Below are 22,277 nucleotides of genomic sequence, written 5' to 3'. Positions count from 1 at the left end.
ATTTCTATTTCCTTCTACAGCCAATGACTATGGGCTGTTCCTGTCTGATGAAGACCCAAAGAAAGGCATCTGGCTCGAGGCAGGAAAGGCCCTGGACTACTACATGTTGAGAAATGGAGTGAGTCACCCTACATCACACTCTACACACCACGAATGTTACAAATACTTAAAGCATAACAGTAAAATAAGAGTAGGTCTTTAAACTAGTGGTCAGATGGTAAAGCAGGACCATTCTTAAGGCCCTTATTGTGTCAGTTGATATCGTGTTTACATATTCTCACAGTTTTTCAATTGAACTCAGACAAACCAGCTGACACACAATAAATCTGACTGCTGGAGGTCTAAGCCGCTGGGGCAGTTGTTAATCTGCCCTTTGAGTATCACAGATAATTAAAGGCCTGAAAGATGTGTCAGACATTTTGACCTGCAGTAAGTCAGAGCTCCTGAACTGTCTCCTTTGTCTGTCAGGATACTCTGGAGTACAAGAAGAAGCAGAGGCCTCTGAAGATCCGCATGCTGGATGGCACAGTGAAGACCGTCATGGTGGACGACTCTAAGATTGTCAGCGACATGCTCATGACCATCTGTGCTAGAATAGGTCAGCTCTTTTACACACAACTTAAAGTTCACTGCTAATATCTGCCCTGATGTTTGTCTGTCCATCAGTACATCACCTACACAACAAGATCTATTGATGCTGCTGACTGTTTTTAATTGATCATGAAGGCTGCAATTATTCACAGTGATCCTCAACGTGTGCCTGTACTCCAGTGTGTCATTGAAAGAAAATAGTAGTAACCTGATTATGTTTGCGTGTCAGGCATTACAAACTATGATGAGTACTCGCTGGTGCGAGACATCGGTGAGGAGAAGAAGGAGGAGACCACAGGCACCCTGAAAAGAGACAAGACTCTGCTGAGAGACGACAAGAAGATGGAGAAGCTGAAGCAGAAGCTCCACACAGATGACGAGTGTATGACAAGAACACATCAACACAAACACACTCACTTCATGCTCTGTAGATTGACCGAGGTTAAATGATGGGTTTGACCAGCAATGACTCGTTGCCATTGTTTCATCATCACACGTTGTGTAATTATCTGACTATACTGAAAACACTTGTCACATCTCTTCCCCTCCACTTGACCTCTGCGTAGTGTGAGCTTTCAAACTAAAGAATAGTCCAGAGGATATGTTGATACACATATTAAACATAATGATAAAATATCATAACACAAAATATAATTGTACCTTTTTTTTTCTGCATACCTAACATGATACTGGTCCATTTAAAAAAGAGGCACAGCACTTAGTGTGAAGACATAATATGGTGAGACTAAATGATGATTATTGTATACAATTCAGTTCCCAATTCAGTTAACTGTCCACAGTTGATATTCACTTCAGTCAAATGTTTTTTTCCGTTTCTGCAGAAGAACACAACTCCGTCCATCTACATAGTGTTTTTTTTTACAGCCTCATCCTGTCTGATCAGAGAGATCCTCCCTACCCCTGAAGTAAATTCTCAGCACTACCTTTGACCCAAATCATCAGTGCCATTTTCTGACCTGGAGAACATCATGTGACAGCAAGTGTTGCCTCTGTCTCTAAACAGACTCTCACACATACAGCAGTAATGAGCTGTAATGAGGGAGAGTCGAAATCATTCAGAAATAGCATGAGAGTAGAGTTAAAATAAATGCTGTACTGATTGGTTGGTGTCCCCATCATTACACTCTGACATATTGTCTTTATTGTATATGTGCAGTATACAGACAAAAAGAAAAGACTGCAGCATCAACCGTCTTTGACTACATTTCTTAGATGCCTGTTACTTTTCTGACAATGCATTCTACAGTATTAGATTAGATAAGAGGGACTATATGGATTAGTAAGTAAGTCTTTGTAATTGTCATTCTTCCTCAGTGAACTGGTTGGACCATGGCAGGACATTGAGGGAACAGGGTGTGGAGGAAACAGAGATGTTGCTGCTGAGGAGGAAGTTCTTCTACTCAGACCAGAATGTGGACTCCAGAGACCCTGTCCAGCTCAACTTGCTCTATGTGCAGGTACACAATCTATTCACCCAGACCTGAGAACTGCTTTTCCTTACTTTGTTTAGTGGCATGCTTCACTTTCACTTTTCACCGCCATCTTATAACATTCAGAGACAAATGAATATGCACTTCTATTTGAGTTATTATTATTTAAAGATGAACACATGTACTGGCACTATCTCTTTTCATTTTGGTTTCCTTACTATATTCTCCATAACAGTTGGTTAAAGATTGTGATTAGATAAAGATTTTGAAACTCAGGCTGTTCTCATTAGTGTCTGTGTGTGTATGTGTAATGGCAGGCCCGTGATGACATTCTGAATGGATCTCATCCAGTCTCCTTTGACAAGGCCTGTGAGTTTGCTGGCTATCAGTGTCAGATTCAGTTTGGTGACCACAACGAGTCCAAACACAAGCCTGGATTCTTGGAGTAAGCGCTGTCTTCATACATATTTACTGTTTTCTTTTGTCCATGTTTATTTGACATTTCGGTTTTGAGTGAGCTTGTTTGACTCTAGTTGAACTCTTTCCTCTTTAGTTTAAAAGAATTCCTTCCCAAGGAGTACATCAAGAACAAAGGAGAGAAAAAGATCTTCCAGGTAAGAACTTGACTGTGTCGGTACAGGAGCATGCATTACTTCATTATTTCTGGACAGATGAGCAAGAGTACAGGAGTTATGTGTATTTAGCTATACTGCTTGCTGATTTTGTTCTAGTTTCCAATATTAAAACAGAAACTCTCAGTATTAAGTTTGAAATTTTCAGCAGTGAGCAGAGAGGAAGATTTTAGATTTAGGATAGGTATAGCAAAAGTCTACCTTAAACTAGTGTTTAAAAAAAACTCAATTGCAGGATGACACAAATGAGGTAGCTTCACAAATGTCCATAATTCACAAGATGCAGCAAATGTAAAAAAAGCTAATATTTGGATTGGCTTTCTGACAGCACACTGAGTTGATGTACTATGATGTTTCTCTTGTTTCTGCAGGCACACAAAAACTGTCAGAACATGACTGAGATTGAAGCCAAAGTCAGCTATGTGAAGCTGGCCCGGTCTCTGAAAACCTATGGAGTGTCATTCTTTCTGGTCAAGGTAAGAAGAGGGTCATCACTCAACATGGAAGAACAGTGGCTCGATAAGATGGATACGTTCATCCCAACCATATAGCTGTGTTAACCAGTGGTTAGTGACTCCTTTGGAACAGATCTGAAGTTACGTGAACTCGTCTTAGTTTTTTCATGTATAGAGTTAGAGAAAAACAGAAAACAGATGGACAGAGTAGCTTCGTGTTTGTTGTCAGGAGTACTTCTCACATTGCTAACAGTTGAATGAATTGTCCAGAGAAAGAGTCCATCTTGCTAGGCTTCAGGTTATGTGTGGCCAAACAACAGTGGTTCACACCCAACAGTGGTGGCTGAGAAAGGTGTTAGTATAGTTGCTATAGAGACATTTATATCAGGACTGGAGAGTATTGCTTCATAAAAGAAGAGCAGGAATCAGCACTAAAATTTGTTTTGTAGACTTTGCTGTTATTTGCCGAAAGGACATTCTAACTTTCCTCAAACCTCCTGCAGGAGAAAATGAAGGGCAAGAACAAACTGGTGCCTCGTCTGCTGGGTATCACCAAAGAGAGTGTGATGAGGGTGGATGAGAAGACCAAAGAGGTGATCCAGGAGTGGAACCTGACCAACATCAAACGTTGGGCTGCCTCACCCAAGAGCTTCACCTTGGTGAGTTCTTTGGTTGTAATGCATGAGAGCGGCAAGCAGGAGATCAGGTGCAGTCCCTTATATCACAAAGGTTTGATAGTAACAATAAGGTTTCTTATTTTTATATTTTTGACCCTGAGCTGCTGCTGGGAAGGAAAGGTAAACTGTATCAGCTCTCAGTTTATCAGTCAGTTTACTTTACAAGCGTCACCTATTAACATCATTGGTGTAAGTTTAAAATCTGACATGCTAGATTTGAGCAGCTGAAGTGAGTTTTCTTTGAAGCATGTCTGGACCTGATGCTGCTTCCCCATCGCCCCCTTACAGCATCCATTCGCTGTGTTGAGACACGATATGCAGTGATTATGTGTGATTTCTGACGTAACTTAAAGCGAGTAGCTCAACATGTGTGATCATGCAGGTGCTTAGAGGGCTTGAAGTCTTTGCTCAGAACGTTTGTCCCAAATGGTTTCAAGTCCTGCGTGCACACCAGTGCTTACCTTAAGTCTCTTTGACTGAAGAATGAAAACCAAGTGAGAAATGATGGTGGAGTTAAGAACTCAGACCTAGATGTAATGGTCACAACTACACCCGGACTGTTTTGAAAATAGATCAGAAGATTAGTGTTTAAACAACACAATATGTAGAAAAGTGCTGCAGATGTAACCTGTCTCTTCTTAGGCTCCACAGACCACATCCCTCAACAAAAGAATGGGTGGATTGATATTCCAGACTGCATTACCACAACACAGGGACATCACATACAGTATCTGTGCGAATATAAACTCGAAGACATGGAGAGCTGTGAACTGACAGCTAACTGCGTTCCAGCTGTGTTCATCAGAAACTGAGATCCCCAGTTACACCCTAGCCAGGGGTGCTGATGGTCATGGTCAGCCCCCTGCATGTGTTCAACTTTCAGTCTAAAGTTATTTTTTGTTCTGCTTTTAGGACTTTGGAGACTATCAGGACGGATACTACTCTGTGCAGACCACTGAGGGAGAGCAGATCGCTCAGCTGATTGCTGGTTACATCGACATCATCCTAAAAAAGGTTGTTGTTGTTGTTGTTGTTGTTATTATTATTATTATTATTATTATTATTATTATTACTATTATTAATACACCAACTTAAGCTGTGTGGCCCATAAGCAAGGAAGGATGGATGCTTTCCTCAACCTCTGTTGACTGATTTATATCACATTCTATCTAATGACACGGATTTATGTTCCAGTGAATTAACACTCATTATGTATTATGTTAGTTAATGCCCACTTGGCCTCTGACACTGCCAGTCCCTTTGTCTTCCAGTTGCTATGCAGATTGTTCTGTTAAATAGCAATGGCCCTTTTTTATCAGCCTTACAATAGTAATACAAAGTAATAGATACTTGTAAAATACCAACATCAAACTTCTAATAACATTTCAACCACCGGACATGAATGATGAATTTCTACTATGGACTCCCAGATGCTCACTCTTCATCTTGTCTCATTAATGGATTGCTCATTAAGTTGTAATGATTTCTTGCTGCTCTAAACAGCAACAGCAGTCAAAAATGTCACAGTATCTACTGACGCATGTTTATTGAGATGTAAAAGCACAGTGTTTCAAACGTGTAGACCAGGTTGATGCCTTCAGCTGTCTTTCGTTAAAAGACACTACTGATGTCATTACTGTGTTTGAACAGAAAAAGAGCAAAGACCACTTTGGCCTGGAGGGAGATGAAGAGTCAACGATGCTGGAAGACTCTGTTTCACCCAAAAAGTAAGTGTGTTTTGTTGTGGAGAAATTGCTGAAGTCAAAGGTCAAGGTCAGGAGAGAAGAAAGTGTTCAGGAGCCTCTGATGTCTTATGCTGTATTATTTATGGACACTTGGCCAAGGAGAACTAGAGACACTCTCAAAGTACACCTGAAGTGCTTGAGTTGGCCTCGCATTCTGACAAACTTGTGATGGTGGATATACTTTAAACCCAAAGAGCACACCCCAAATACTATATGCCCCAGAATTAGTCAAAGAGAATGTCTTTTACTCTTGAAGGTGTTATTGTCAACATATTCTAGTCTGGGAACACAGATGTCCGCTTACGCAGATTGGAATGGCAATAACAAGCTATCTATTGTGACTAGGAAGGCAGCAACAGGCCTCTTCGACCCTGGCCACCACAGTGTTGAGATATGGTGGCACCTAGTCAAAGACAAACAGTTAATACTGCCGAGGAACACAAGGCTCACACGTGGCCTCAAGTAACCTAAGGATAGAAAATTCCATAACAATCCCCTCTTGATGATAAGATCAATACTAACCTAACTACTAACTACCGAATAATAATAATTACCAAATTTAGAGACCACCAGGGAGTCAGAATGGGACTGACACAAACATTATAAAACATTTGTAATCACACAGAATTATTCAAAAGGCCATCCATAAAAATCATCTTTCAAAAAAAGCAATTGGTTTAGATTAATTCATACAATCAGTGAGAAACTTTAAGAACCCCTCTTATGTACCCCATCATCCCATTCCCATGATGTGTGAGTTCCACTTTCAGGTCAACAAGGGCCTTTAAGATAGCGAAGATCCCCTACAACACCAAGGTGTTAAAGAAGGTCATCGGGGAGGTCACAGATCATGTGCAAATATGCCACTGGACAGAGGAGCAAGATCAAATTTATTATTTCACCTAGTAGATAAAACCCTAGCAATTAGAAGGGGTTCCATAAAACAAGTGATTTAACATTTTTAGAGCAAATTTCTTCTCTCCATCAGTTGCATTTCATCATAACCAAATTGTAACTTTGAACTTTTAAGCATGTATTACATTACTGTGAAAACCATCATTGAAAATAGATTTTAAAACTGAATCATAAAATGGCAATTTCTAAATGATTAAAAATAACATCTCTTAGAATACTAAACAACCAGTAAAGACGACTGTTTCAGAGTGACATTTACTACTGTATTACAACTGCTTTGTCCTAAATTATCAGGTCCGTCTCCTACTCCCTGAAAACATAAGGAAACATTTTGCAGCTCATGGGTGAACACCGGAGGCACATAAGTTGAGCAATCACGTTGTGGAGTTCGCTCCGTCTGTTGTGGCACTGAGCAGTTACGTTTCTGTATCTGAACTGACTCTATGGACCTAACACCGGACCACGGCTGCACAGAAACTAAGGCCTCCACCATTAAAGATGCAATATATGGTTGGGAAACACACACCTGATCTCCAAGAGGTTTTGAACAGTTTGTTTGGGCCAAAACTATTTGAACTCTATATTCAAAACCTAATTTCACATACATCTGTATATGAATGATGCGAAAAAGTGTAGTATAATTGAAACCGCTCGGTAGGTACTGTTCATTAACTGTTTTAGCAACGTATAAGGCAATTTCAGCATTAAGTGAATACTTTGCAGAATCTACAGGGTAGGCAGGAGTATAGCACTCATCTGCTTCATCTTCAAATCTCATGGCCAAATTATTCCAATTGAACATTTCATAATCCGTTCTAGTGAATGGAATTGGATGAGACATTGGTGAGTGTATGGACGAAGGCATATTTTGACATAGCCAACAGTTACTGAGATTACGATCGTGAGCGTAATCAACCATTAGACTGAGGGCCGAATTTGTTTTTTGCACTAGAGTTTGAGAAACTTCACCTGTACCTCCATCACGCCTTGTTGATTTAGGTTTGGCTGCCTCAAGAAAAATGACCAGCATAGAGAAACCTATCACCCTCATCTGTTTTTTTCTCATCAGAGGTTTTACAGCTGTGCGCCTCCCCTGGGAAATCTTGGTAATTAACGTTTCACAATTTACAATCTGGGTCATTTTCCAATTGCAGTTTGGTGAAACACCACAGCTCCAGAGGTTCAATCATAGATACTGTAGGTGTGAATGTTACCTTCACCCATTTACCTTGGGAGAAAATCAAGCGGTGAGCAACATAACAATCATTCTCATCACATCTGTCAATTGGACATTCAAACACAATAGGCTTAACAGTTTGTTTAGTTCATAAGAGAGCAGGAAATACAAATTTATCAGTCTTTTCAAGCATTTTTCCTTTAAGTTCTCTTATAGCAACATCATCAACTTGTGTTTTTGCTATGTCAAGTCTCACGTTGCTGCAGCTTCAACAGGAACCTGTCAAACTGTTTTCATGTTCAGAGTTGAGCTCAGTGTTCCCCTTTCCAAGAACACTCAGCAAAGAACGCCCCTCTTTTTGGGGTGAGGGGTCAATGACACCGACTGTGTCCTGAGCAGGAAAGCCTCCTTGCTCTTTGCTTTGCGGAGTCGGAGAGCCGTCCCGCTCCCCACGATCCAGAAAGCCCCGATCAGCTCCTTGTCCAAGCCTGGACAGTAGGAGGAAGACGAAAAGTAACCTCCCGGTTACTCGCCAGGGTTCAGCAGTCTTTCGCCAGCGGTTGGTGGAGCCAACCTGCATCTTGTGGCGTGAACCCATTCTGCTCTGCCCTTGACTTTTAGGGCAGTCCTAGTTGTCAGCAACACCTGGTAGGGACCTTTCCACCTGGGAGACAAAGACACTTTTTCCAGACATTTGATTAATACAAAATCTCCTTACTTAAAAGGATGAATTGGCTCCTCAGAGGGCTTTGGGAGCCTGTCAGCTACCTAAAAATGATATTTACTCGAAATTTCAGTTAGTCTTTTTACATATTCTGTCATAAACTCATCCGTCCAAAGCAGAGAAGTTTAGTGTGGTGTCAAAGGGGGACTTATCCCTGTGGACATTGGTCTCCCCATTAACACCTCATGAGGACTTAGTCCTGTTGTTGCGCTTGGTGCGCTTCGGATGGAATACAACACAATAGGCAGTGCATCAGGCCATTTTAGGCCTGTTGTCAGCACTGTTTTGGTCAACCGATCTTTGATAGTTGCGTTCATTCTCTCAACTTGACCAGAACTTTGTGGGTGATATGGAACATGTAACTGCCACTTGAACCCTAAGATATCTGACAGACCCTGCGTTATTCTTGATACAAAAGCCGGACCTCTGTCACTATCTATTCCCTGTGGCACTCCAAACCTAGGGATCACCTCTTTTAGCAGACACTTAACAACTGTTCGAGCGTCTTCTTTCCTTGTCGCGAAAGCCTCAACCCATTTTGAGAATCGATCTGTCACAACTAACAAATATTTGTAGCCTTGACAACTTGGCATATGTACAAAGTCTATTTGCAAATTTACAAAGGGACCTGTTGGAGGTTCCAGATGGTCATGCTTCACTGTGCTATTCTTCTTTCTGGTCTGTTGACACGTCATACAACTGTCTACAAGTGTTTGTGAGACTTGTGTAATGCCTGGTGCAAACCATTGTGAACGAATAACATCATTTATCACCCCTCTTCCTACATGTGTTGGTCCATGTGCCACACGTGCCAAGACATGTAGGAGAGCTCTTGGGCAAACTGGTCGCCCATCCGGGTGGAGCCACAAGCCAGACTCCGAATCAACTGCACAACCTTTACGCAACCAAAGACTTCTCTCCCTGTCATCAGCGTGATTTTGCATTTTCACGACATCATTAGCGGAAGGTACTGGAATTGGATTGACGGGTTGTGTGGAGGTATATTGATGGACCATGGAGGAGGAGGAAAGTGCGGCTTGTTTGGCTGCAGTATCAGCCATTGCATTTCCTTGTGAAACAGGATCATTTCCTTTAGTGTGGGCTGCACATTTTACAATCGCGAGCTGTGACGGGCGCAAAATAGCCTCTAATAGATCATTTACCAACGCGTGATGCTGTAATGGCTTACCAGAGGATGAGACAAAACCTCTCATTTTCCATAATTGTCCAAAGTCATGCGCAGCGCCGAATGCGTATCGCGAGTCAGTGTAGATAGTGGCAACTTTACCAGAAGCAAGTATGCAGGCTCTACTAAGAGCATACAGCTCAGCTGCTTGGGCTGAAGTTCCATGAGGCAAAGATCCTGCTTCAATGACTTCAGAATCATTTACTACTGCATAACCAGCCAAATGTACGTTGTCAGATGGTCTGCTAGCCGAACCATCAGTATAAAGAACCATATCAGAATTTGGTATCGGTGTTTGCAGCAGATCTGGTCTCGGAGATGTGCACATTTCAATAAGGGCGATACAGTCATGCTCATCATCTGTATCAATCAATGGTAGCAGAGTAGCTGGATTTATTGGAGGTGAGCGCTTTAAAGTTATGTGGGGACTTGAAAGAATTATTGCCTCGTAACCTGAGCGGCGTGCTGCTGTCATGTGCTGTGTTGCAGATGTGTTCAAAATGTGTAACACTGCATGTGGAACATGCACGACACAGTCATGAGCCAGTACAATGGGAGAAGATTTGTCGATCAAAATGGCAACAGCGGCCACTGCTCTTAGACAACCTGGCATACCGAGAACTACAGGGGTCAGTCGAGAGGAGTAGTACGCAACGGGACGATAATGAGAACCATGTTTCTGTACCAGAATGCCAGTGGCGAAGCCATCTCTCTCATGCACATGTAGATGGAACGGCTGATGATAATCAGGCAAACCCAACGCTGGAGCCATTGTGAGAGCATTTTTCAGATCTTGAAAGGCTTTGTGCATTTCCTCAGTCCACTGTACCACGGGTGGAGCTGATTGCAGTGTATCGGCTCTCAAAACAGAGTCCATAGTTGCATATTCAAAAATCCAGTGTCTGCAGTAATTAGCCATCCCCAGAAAAGAGAGCATCTGTTTCTTGGTTGTGGGTGGAGGCATGTTAACTAACAGTTTCACCCTCTCCGGTGACAAAAGGCGTTGTCCATCCTTCAGAACATGACCCAAATATGTCACCTCTGGTCGACAGAATTGCAACTTTGCCAGCAACGCTCTGTGACCACACTCGGCCAGTCTCTGTAGCAGCAAGATAGAGTCTGTGTGGCAAGCTTCTTTTGATAGAGAAGCTATTAGGAGGTCATCAGCGTACTGCAAGCCACCTGGCAGGTGGAGCCCATCTAGATCTCTTTTTTCCGCCGCTGCATACACCGTGGGACTCTCGACAAAACCCTGTGGCAACCGTCGCCAAGTGTATTGCTTACCTTTGAATGTAAATGCAAACAGATACTGGCTATCTGGATGCACCGGTATCGAGAAAAATGCAAAACTAGGTCAAAGACTGTGTAGTGCGTGGAGTTAGGTGGCAAAGAAGCTAAAATCGAATTGGTGTCAGGCACAATTGGAGCTGCAGGTACCACTATATTATTAATCGCTTGCAGGTCCTGCATGAACCGCCATTCATCAGGGCGATTTGCTTTGGGAATTGGTAAAATGGGAGTGTTACATGGGCTGATGGTTTAAACTAGCGCATCTTGATCCAATAGAGACTGAATGACACTTTCAATTCCTCCTACAGCTCTGTGAGGCAAATTGTATTGTCTAATCATAGGTAGCTTAGCATTAGGCTTAAGTGTGACTTTATGTGGCGGAGCCGAATTTACAAAACCCACATGATTTTTATATTTAGCCCACAAAATAGGTGGAACCTCAGACAATTCAGAAGGAGGTCCATACTGTGTGGGAAGAGGCGGCTGATGAGAAACAAATGTAGACATCGGTAATTGCATATGTTCATCTAAGGACAACATATACAGTTCCTCCCCTAAATATGTTACTGTTTGGTGTTGAGAAGCTGGTACAGCTTCTCTCAATGCCTGGCACTGAGCCACCATGTGTCCAAGGTGTTTCAGCTCACAGCCAGGTGTGACGGCCACAACGATATGTGGATGTGAATGTTCAACATTAAACAACCTCTGCTGTTCACTAGATAGTTGGACTGGTATGGCACATCCCTGCGGACCAACAAACAAACATGTTGTTCACATTCTAACCCCTCTTGTTTATTTAAAAACTTCGACACCAATTGTTTATACTGCTCAGAAGGGTTAAATGCTGCAGTACAATGACAATGCAAAAGAGGCCTCATTGTAGACATCAATGTTGCACATGCCGGAGATGATTTGGCGATTTTCTGAATATCTGAAACAGTGAAACTGGGAAGCATATTAAAACCTATCAATTCCCAGCAATACAACTGTCTTCCGTACTCTGCAAAAACTGAAATGCTAGAGCGGCTTTTTCATCAGGGAGGGTCAAAAACAATCCATCCGGGGTGCACTGAATAGTAGCATGCAGTTTACAAAGCAGATCCCTCCCCATAAGATTAATTGGGCTTTTATCAGATATCAGAAAAGAATGCATCACTTCAGAGCCTTCAACAGTTATTTTAGTCCTCTGAGATAACGGTTCCACAATGGGAACCCCGGAAACACCTACAGTGGTGATAAAATTGGATGTAGGTGTGCATACATGCTCTGCAGTTTTTACAGTAGAAATAGTTGCTCCACTATCTACCAAAATTTCAATGGTATTTCCATTAACTTGAACGGGCATTATCGGGTTTTCGGTGGGATTACTAGAAAGTTGAAAAGTTGCAGCTTGAATATGAAATGGTTGTTCTGATCCCGCCCCTCCATGGCATCCCTATGCTTGATTGTAATATGTTGGCTGCGTGTAAGCAGCTTGTGTGGGTGGGGCTGGAAGAGCAGGAAATGACGTAGTCGCTTGTGGAGCGGGTAGAGCCGGAAATGATGTAGTGGCTTGTTGTTGGTTCTGATTATTGGATTTATTCCGACAACGACGGCCGCTCTTGCACTCTTTAGCCCAATGTCCCGCTGCACCGCATTTGTGACAATTTCCACGTTTTGGATTATCCCTGTTTTTGTTATTGTTTTGACCACCCTGCCGTTGTACATACTGCATCATTTATTTTGAGCTGGGAGCCTTATTACCAGTGGAGAAAACATCATTCCTATGCATAGCCATTATTTTGTTTGTAGTTGACTTCCAGTCGTTGGTGCTCCAGTCAAGGACTGATAGTTTGTAAGCGGCTTGAACATTCGGTCTTAGATTTTGCACAAAAATTTGCACCATGAGACATTCATGTTTATCTCGCTTTATTCCAGCATTAATATCCCATGTTTGTATGAATCTCTGGATGAATTCTGGCACTGACTCTCTTGCTTCTTGAACGCAGTGAATTACCTTTGAAAAGTCAGCACGCTTTCGTGCACATTTGGTTATTGCATTTTTTGCTTCCACATTTAACCAATCAGTCAAGGTTTTGTTTGGGGGCCACTGGCCACCCTCAACAGCTTCAGGGAAAAACTCATCTTTACACATGATCCATTCGGTTTTGTATGTAAATCGGACCAATTGTTGAACATCAGGTATCAGACAGCTATAAACCGTACATACTTGTTCTAGTCAAATCCAATATTCATCTGGGCTTGTAATTGGATTGGGTGATTTCAGAAGGAGTCCATGCTTTACAGACTGCTGTGCTGCCAATCATTATTTTAGGAGCATTTATTGGAGAAGCTTGTGATTCTTCTGAGACAGGGGTCTCTGATGTTATTTTTCTGTGGGTTTCTGTAACTCTGCTACTCCTAGTCAGATACCCTCTCATTGTGCCTCTCCCTCGTCTCGTGTGTGTTTCAGAAACAGCCTGCTTTGTTTTTGGTTTCACAGCCTGGACCTCCTCGTCACAAAGGTCTGTGTTAGGCTCCTCCTCTCTGGGCCTGGCTTGTTCTCCTTCCAAGTCTGACTCACTTGACTGTCTGCTCCCTTCCTTCTCCTGTCTCTGTCTGACCTTGACTATTTTTTCTAAGTCTGCCGTCTCTCTGTCCCTCTCATCTTTATTTCTCTTTCCTTGCCTGATTCTCTCTTTTTCTCTGAGCTCTCTCCATCTCTTCCTGTTGCTTTCTCGCCCTAAGTTGCGGAAAGACGGAGATCGCTTTTTCATTGTTTTGTTGTTCCGGCAGTGTTATCCCGACCTCGGCTAAAATATTCAACAAATCACGAGGAGCGGGAATCTTGGCTTGGCGCTTTGCCCAGCCATACATCGTATCTTTTGCACAATTTTCCAAATTATCAACATGTCGCTGCTTTATCTTAGCCATTTCTAAAGCTCTAGTTTGCAACTTAGCTTCTAGGCATATGAGAGGCAGTAACACACTTAGCAGTCAGATCAATCATCTTTCTTAAATCATCCGGTCCAATCTCGCAGCTTTTGTCACGCACTCACACACCACATCTTTCACAGGCCACAGTCAACCACACTTGCATACACTCATTCATGTATCTGAAGTCCCAGGATGGATTTCCAACACTAGAGTTAACATTCATCTCAGCCATTTGCAGCTTCTCTCTCTTGAATGCTCCCTCATACGGCCACATGCCATTCGTCCATTCACACATAAGAGAAGTTAACGGAAACACGAAATCCCATCCTTTCAGTCTACCGATGAGTCCAGCTGGCACATGCGGTGAAAACATTGCTTTGAATTGTGATATCTAGTCAGATGTGTATGTGTATGTGTGTGTGCCTGCTTCAGCATGCTGCGTATCAATGACAGGTTAACCATCTAACTTCACGTTAGTTCTTTGATCTTCTACAGAAAGATGTTTTGTCTTTGATTTAGCTTTTGCTGAGTCAATTTGCATGATTTCAGATTTGTCTACTGCTTTGGACAGATCATCACCCATTTTCGCTTGCGCAGTAAGACATTACACATACAGACAAACAGATTTTAAACCACAATACAGCAGCATCAAAGGTCAGTCTCCACACCTTTCTAACTACAGCAGTGGTGATCTGAGGTGAAAGGATGAAAAATTTACTTCTTTTTCTCTCCCAGTGTATACACATTTAAAATCAACGTTTCCCAAAGGACACAGAGTAGATCCCCGATCTTGATTCAAACGAGGGAGTATTTAAACTCCCCCGAAAATGTCTTTTCTAAAGTTTAAACCTCAGGTGGGTCTCTCTGTGCCGAGTGCAGCCCGAAACTGCCCCGGAAACAAACAGCCACGTAGTGGCAATGCAGTGGGTCATAAACCCAACCTGCCCCCCATCAGATCCACACACTGTACACTGCTCTGTAATCAATTATTGTTACAGCTCCATTTATTTTTAAAGTCATTTTTTTTACACCATTGTCAGCTTTCTTGATTTCTCACTTTAAATCAATATGCCGAATTGAACATCTAACTGGGATGTTTGTATGACACATACGTTCCAAACAAAGCCAGAGGTTTCAGCCAGGACATTGTCCCCAAGACACTGAAGCTCCTGACCCCCTGGTGGGTCTTAGATGTTTTTATATTCCAGGCAGATTAAAAAAGCACATAGTTTTTTATGATTTCGTCAAACGCAGACATGGTAAGGCATAGTAATAAAACTTTGCACTTACCACGTCTTTGTTATGTTGAAATCCTGTTCGTGACGCCAGTTGTTGTGGAGAAATTGCTGAAGTCAAAGGTCAAGGTCAGGAGGGAAGAAAGTGTTCAGGAGCCTCTGATGTCTTATGCTGTATTATTTATTGACGCTTGGCCAAGGAGAACTAGAGACACTCTCAAAGTACATCTGAAGTGCTTGAGTCGGTCTCGCATTCTGACGAACTTGTGATGGTGGATAAACTTTAAACCCAAAGATCACACCCCAAATACTATACGCCCCAGAATTAGTCAAAGAGAATGTCTTTACTCTTGGAGGTGTTATTGTCAACATATTCTAGTCTGGGAACACAGATGTCCGCTTACACAGATTGGAATGGCAATAACAAGCTATCTATTGTGACTAGGAAGGCAGCAACAGGCCTCTTCAACCCTGGACACCACAGTGTTGAGATATGGTGGCACCTAGTCAAAGACAAACAATTAATACTGCTGAGGACCACAAAGGCTCACACGTGGCCTCAAGTAATCTAAGGATAGAAAATTCCATAACATGTTTGTGTTGATATTGCTGATACAGCATACTGTTATTGTTAATCAATAGATTGTTAAGCCTTCAAGTCATTTTCTTTTTCAGGTCCACTGTTCTGCAGCAGCAGTTTAACAAGGTGGGCAAGGTGGAGACGGGCTCAGTGGCACTGCCAGCCATCATGCGTTCTGGAGCCGGAGGTCCAGAGAGCTTTCAGATGGGCTCGATGCCTCAGGCCAAGCAGCACATCACCAGTGGGCAGATGCACAGAGGACACATGCCTCCACTGGTAAAACCACAACAGATATCACTGAACTGTGATCCAAATGTTCTGCATCAGTTCTCCTTCAAAGAACCAATGTGTACCACAGGCCTGTTAACCGACACCACAGACTTTTCACTGATTTGATTTGTTTACACACCTAAATCATGGTGGGTTTTATGTCTTTATTATACACACTATTGCTCTTCACACACACACATCTTCAGTAGGTTTCTCTACAACTGCTACTTCTGCATAGTTTGAGCTACAAACATCAGAATGTTCAGCTCTTGAGGACAGAATAATAATAATACACAGACAGAGAGAATGATGAAAATGCACAGAAAACACAAAAACACACCATAGACACAGTGCAGCATAGAAAGTCCATGATAATAAACAGCCACAACAGCAACAATATACTAATTACAAACTTACACAAACAAACACATACATGTAAATGACCCACAGAAGAAAAGAACGAGGGCTCAGGGCTGGCTAAAACGAGTCCAGCTCTAAAATGTTTTAAATGTAGTGATGTCAGCGATATTGAGACAACAGAAATGTTTTAGAAATTGTATTAACTCTAACACAACAGGTCCTGTCAGTGACATTACTTTTCTCTGTCCACAGACTTCAGCACAACAAGCCCTAACTGGAACCATCAACTCCAGTATGCATGCTGTCCAGGCTGCCCAGGCCGCTCTGGATGACTTTGATACACTGCCTCCACTGGGAACAGACGCTGTGAGACTAAATCACCTTCATGCTGAGTTCAAACTGAATTGATGTGACTGCTGAGTCATTTCTAGATCTTTGTCACCAGAGGGCTTATTTTCTTTGTTCAAGGCATCCCAAGCCTGGCGCAAAAACAAGATGGATGAGTCCAAACATGAGATCCATTCTCAGGTGGATGCCATCACAGCAGGCACTGCATCCATGGTCAACCTCACTGCAGGTAGAAACACTGTCCTTGTTGTTTTTAGTACCAGTGTTTTCCACATGTCATACCAGTGACATGTGGAAAACACTATCTGCTGGTTCCTAAGAGAAAACTTGTTGGTGAGCTCTGTAAACTCTTTGTCATCTTGGGTGTGTCTGTACACAGTGTCATCACTTCAGTGTTGTTAAATAGGAATCGTTACTCAGGGCTCTCTAAAGTTGCTGTTTTTATGTTCTGTCAGTCATTTCATTCACAAAAAATATCACTGTCATCCACTCTAATCAGTGCTATTATTATTAGGATTATTATTATTATTATTATTATTATTATCATTATGAGTCGTATTATATTCATAATAGCATTTTGCCAGTCACAGGAGTCTGACTCAATTTGTTTCATATGCAAGTGTCTGTCTTTCTGTCTACCTGTCCTCAGGTGACCCAGCAGAGACGGACTACACAGCAGTGGGTTGTGCTGTTACCACAATCTCTTCAAACCTGACAGAGATGTCAAAGGGTGTTAAACTGCTGGCAGCACTCATGGATGATGAAGGAGGAAATGGGCAGCAGCTGCTGGGTGCTGCCAAGAACCTGGCCTGTGCTGTCTCTGACATGCTGAAAACCGCCCAGCCTGCAAACACAGAGGTACACAGACTACAATGTAGATGTAGATATGTTATGTTTTTTCAAGTCTATGCTCTTTGGTGTTTGTTGTATTTGTGACATGAAATCTTTTGTTTGTAGCCTCGCCAGAACCTGCTGCAGGCTGCAGGAAATGTGGGCCAGGCCAGCGGAGAGCTGCTGTCTCATATAGGAGAGACAGACACAGATCCACAGTTCCAGGTGAGTCCATCTTAACTTTGATTCATGCACAACAGAAGAGAGTTTGGCGCTACTTTATTCATGATGTTTTGAACTCCAAAGGAAAGGCTTTATGTATAAAGTAAAGAAAGTCTGTTGCTGTGTGATGTTACTGAGCATCATTCAATAAGCACGTGTACAAACAGACTGAAATGACTTTCATGAGCCGTTCAGTTCAATGCACTTACAATTTCCTCCTAGTGTGGAGATGTAGATGTCTTCCATATTTAAAACAACATTATTTAGAGAAAAGTACTTTAAACAAATAAAATAAACTTTATATAACTTTATGTTATTAATTAGCCTTTACATTAAAGCATGAGGAACTTTTCCCCCTAAAGTGAGATTCATGGGTCTCAAAGAATGAGAAAGTGAACATGTGAACAGATTAGTCTCTGGTTGTATTAAAAACTGTCTCCTGTGTTCCTCTGTTTCATTTCTATATTTGAAAGTTTCTAGGTAAAGGATCTTTCAGGGGTGCAGGATGGAGAGTCCCCTCTTATTGTGAAATGCTGGTAACAAATGTGTCCTTAAGACAAATGTTTAATTCAGAAAGGCCAGTCAAAACAATCTGTTAGTCAACAACGTAGTGAGCAGTCCAACAAGATCATAAATCAGTCCGGTAATCATAATTCAGTTGCTATCAGGCGTATCCTCAGTGGGGACAAGGATAGAAGCTCATGTTTAATTCATTTACTTTGTTATCAATCATTTAAAATAACCATTTAATCACGTAGCTCTTCATGAGTAATGTCAGATAATTGCTTAAATCTGATTGATGATTTAAGTTGTTTGAGTTGATCTTCAGATTTATTTGTACTTTGAAAGAGTTATTTGTTGCTGTAATCATTCTCTCCACTGCTCAGCAAGAAATGCAGTGAAACATAAAAAAGGAAGTTATTACAGCCACCAATAACTCTTTTAGCGTTGCATGTGCATAGAATGATCATAGTAGTGTATTAACATCGACCTAAAAATGTGAACCTGATTTGAAGTCCTTGATTTTTGTTGACAGCCAGTAACACTGTTACTGTTATGTTTTAAATAGTCAGCAGCCACCTAGGGCGAGTACTGGGATTGTTGGGTCGTATTTGTGTGCTTCAACAAACTTGCAGAGGTTAACTTTCTGTCAGCTCATTGGCTCACAGAGATGGAGCCTCTCCTATGAAACAACACCAACTTTTACTGCAGGCAGTAAAAAATAAATCCTGATCGAGTTTGATTAAATCAACCATCCATAGAACTTTCTGATCTTTCCCCTCATTTCACGTCCGTCATATCAGATTTTTTTTCAGATGTTGATTATTGTATTGTGAGTAATTTCATTAATCTGCATAATTCTTACACAACACAGTATCATTAATAACTGTTCCTCCTTCGCTTGTGAGTAAGGAGTGCCCAGTGCTAAGTAATGCTAACTGCTGTGTGTGTTTGCTGTTGACAGGACATGCTCATGCAACTGGCTAAGGCTGTGGCTAATGCTGCAGCAGCTCTGGTGCTCAAAGCTAAGAACGTGGCCCAGAAGACTGAGGACTCAGCCCAACAAAACCGGGTCATTGCTGCAGCCACTCAGTGTGCTCTGTCAACATCTCAGCTGGTGGCCTGCACCAGGGTGAGTCGTCTGCCTGAGAAATGTCCACTCAGAGCTGGACAGTGACCACAGTATTCACCATCTGGAAGCTGAGGAGAACAGGGAGTTCAGAAGTTACATGTGAATGTATTGCTCCACTTATCACTTCATACAGGTTGTGGCTCCAACCATCAGCTCCCCAGTGTGTCAGGAGCAGCTGATTGAGGCTGGCAAGCTGGTGGCCAAGTCAGTAGAAGGCTGTGTGGAGGCATCACAGGGGGCCACCAATGACGAGGGCCTCCTGAAACAGGTGGGCGTGGCTGCAACAGGTGTCACTCAGGCCCTCAATGAGCTGCTTCAACACATCAAACAGTACGCCAGTGGAGCCCATCCTATTGGCCGTCACGGAGAAGCTACTGACCGCATTCTGGATGTCACAGAGAACATCTTCAGCTCAATGGGAGATGCTGGTAGGTGAAGGGAGCTCAGATCCTGACATCATTTCTACTAACAACTGGTGCCATCAGTCTATCCAATCCACAACATCTGCTCCAAAATGTCCACATTTGAGCTGCTACTGGCCTGATAAAGTTATCAGTGGCTCTTGATATTCTTCAAAGGATAAACCTTTGACAGTTTGGATCCTCTGTGAAAGTTTGGCGAAAAGATATCTGATGGCTCTATCTCTATAAAATATGCTGTGGATATTCTTGTTCTTCAGAGGATAAACCATGGGTGTGTTATGAATACTGAATAGCACTCTGATGGTGACTTTAACAGGATATTGCAAAAAGTAATGCTGAGTGTTCGTTTAGTCAGTGAGCCATTCTCAGTTGAACTAGAAACAAGCTGTTGTGGCCTGTAATGAACATTTCAGGTCAGCTGGGATTTCAACTTTTAAACTTTATGTTATGAAAACTAAATCATATTCTCGGGCTAATGCATAGAAATATCAATATATACATATACAATTCACACATATACAACTGGTCATAAATCATGTAACTCCTGAAATGAATTGAGTATTGCACCTTGATTCAATCTAACATTGATGGTGGAATTTTCCTTTAAATTGTGTCTTTCTTTCCCTCCGATCACCCACCAGGTGAGATGGTTCGTCAGGCTCGTATCCTTGCCCAGGCCACGTCTGATCTGGTGAACGCTATTAAGATGGATGCAGAGGGAGAATCAGACCTGGAGAACTCCCGCAAGCTGCTATCAGCCGCCAAGCTGCTGGCTGATGCCACTGCAAAGATGGTGGAGGCTGCCAAGGTCTACCTTTTGTCTTTGTCTTTACACGTCTGCATTGAGCACAGTGAACAGACTATACTATTCATTTCAATAAGTCTGTTAGTTTAATGTGAGATGATCTGTGTGCCTTTGACCCCAGGGTGCAGCAGCAAATCCTGACAGTGAGGAGCAGCAGCAGAAGTTGCGAGAGGCTGCTGAAGGTCTCCGCATGGCCACCAACGCCGCAGCGCAGAACGCTATCAAGAAACGTCTCGTCAACAAACTGGAGGTGAAAAGAAAAGTCCAGAAATCTTAGTAACATTCACAAGTCCTGATTGTAACACTAATAGTTAGATATAATCTAACTCAATGCAGTAAAATTCTATGAACATTTGTACCAGATGGTTTGACAGGCGATCCAGCTGTGCAGCACGTCTTAAATAGGCTATAGTCCTCGCTGCAGCTGGCCCCGGTTCGAATCCCGCATCGGCCATTTACCGCGTGTCTCTGCCCCCTCTTTCTGCCCCCTGCTTCCTGTTTATCTTCAGCTGTAGTATCAATAAAGGCATAAAAGGCCCAAAAAATAATCTAAAAAAAAAAAAAGCTGATAAAGAGCGATGCTATGGAAACAAGGATTTGACTGTTCCATCCTCACATCTGTCTCTCGTGTCCTTACTGGGAGGAGCCCAGAGGCGAGGAAAAGATGCAAGGAGACATGTTAGCATTATGAAAAGTATCCTTGATTTTATAGACTGGAAACAACAAACCCACTGATGACCAAACTATCAACCAAAGAGTAAAGTGTGCCATGAGAGCACTGCTGAACAGGAACAAGGAAAATACAGACAGGTCACAGTTTGCTCAGGTCTTTTCATACTTTTAAGATTTAATTATTGCTCAAGTTGTGAGAAAGAAGACCACAAACATGATCCCTGTGTTAGTTCTGCTGACCAGCTGATATTAGTTGTTGTAGTTTATAGTCCTAGCTGCTTGTCATACGCTACCAGCACTGACTGCCCAAAACGAATTTCCCCTGTTGGGGACAATAAAGTTTAACTAAACTGAACTGAACAGTGTTTTCACATCTTTTGTCCTGTCAGAATGCAGCCAAACAGGCAGCCGCAGCAGCCACTCAGACCATAGCTGCTGCTCAGCATGCTGCCTCCTCCAACAGGAACCAGGCTGCCCAGCAGCAGCTCGTCCAGAGCTGCAAGGTAAGCTACCTGACTCTGTCTGTTCATCTCAGCACACATCAGAAAACCTCATCTTTTTTGCCTGTGTGTGTGTGTGTGTGTGTGTGTGTGTGTGTGTGTGTGTAGGTGGTGGCAGAACAGATCCCTCAGTTGGTTCAGGGAGTCCGGGGCAGCCAGTCCCAGCCTGACAGTCCTAGTGCTCAGCTGGCCCTCATCAGTGCCAGCCAGAACTTCCTGCAGGTGACTGTCATACCAGCAGCTTCATCCGCTCAGTGGTCAGGAACAGTAGAACCTTCTGTAGTAGTACAAAAACAGGCCTCCAGACTTGCACAGCGGTACAGTAATGGTGATACAGCAGTGATAAATATACCCACAAGCTGACAAGCTCTGTTATTGCTTTATGTGATCTTTTCTCATACTGCATCACCAAGCCACAATAATGCTGAGATGTTACTGATATGATATGCGATGGACTCGATTGAGTCTGAAACAATATCTGGGTGACTCGCTAAAGAGGAAAAATCCAAAAACAGCAACATGTTGGTCAACAGTTTGAAGAAATATCTAGAGTTACATTAAACTGAAAATATAATAATGGTCTACAATCATCACGTTTTTTGATGACCTCTGATGAGGCTCCAATGCTGATGAGTATGAC

General features: G+C 42.4%; 1 protein-coding gene across 4 annotated transcripts in view; it reads left to right on the top strand.

Annotated features, from left to right (window-relative positions):
* The window catches only part of tln1 (talin 1), a 67,920-nt gene that overhangs the window by 19,073 nt on the left and 26,570 nt on the right, over window positions 1–22,277 (top strand). For all 4 annotated transcript variants that reach the window (XM_027281017.1, XM_027281015.1, XM_027281012.1 and 1 more), the window contains 21 exons: window positions 21–118; window positions 469–598; window positions 821–973; window positions 1,927–2,069; window positions 2,360–2,487; window positions 2,596–2,656; window positions 3,046–3,150; window positions 3,633–3,788; window positions 4,719–4,820; window positions 5,457–5,533; window positions 15,670–15,850; window positions 16,457–16,570; window positions 16,673–16,781; window positions 17,202–17,410; window positions 17,510–17,608; window positions 19,071–19,238; window positions 19,372–19,666; window positions 20,302–20,468; window positions 20,587–20,715; window positions 21,527–21,640; window positions 21,746–21,859. In XM_027281017.1, the coding sequence (XP_027136818.1) occupies window positions 21–118; window positions 469–598; window positions 821–973; window positions 1,927–2,069; window positions 2,360–2,487; window positions 2,596–2,656; window positions 3,046–3,150; window positions 3,633–3,788; window positions 4,719–4,820; window positions 5,457–5,533; window positions 15,670–15,850; window positions 16,457–16,570; window positions 16,673–16,781; window positions 17,202–17,410; window positions 17,510–17,608; window positions 19,071–19,238; window positions 19,372–19,666; window positions 20,302–20,468; window positions 20,587–20,715; window positions 21,527–21,640; window positions 21,746–21,859 (2,852 nt within the window). The remainder of the gene's footprint in view (window positions 1–20; window positions 119–468; window positions 599–820; window positions 974–1,926; window positions 2,070–2,359; window positions 2,488–2,595; window positions 2,657–3,045; window positions 3,151–3,632; window positions 3,789–4,718; window positions 4,821–5,456; window positions 5,534–15,669; window positions 15,851–16,456; window positions 16,571–16,672; window positions 16,782–17,201; window positions 17,411–17,509; window positions 17,609–19,070; window positions 19,239–19,371; window positions 19,667–20,301; window positions 20,469–20,586; window positions 20,716–21,526; window positions 21,641–21,745; window positions 21,860–22,277) is intronic.

This window comes from Larimichthys crocea, chromosome I (assembly GCF_000972845.2).
Source record: "Larimichthys crocea isolate SSNF chromosome I, L_crocea_2.0, whole genome shotgun sequence".
Taxonomy (NCBI): Eukaryota; Metazoa; Chordata; class Actinopteri; family Sciaenidae; genus Larimichthys; species Larimichthys crocea.
The sequence above is the reverse complement of the archived record's forward strand: the minus strand, read 5'-3'. Positions and strand labels throughout refer to the sequence as shown.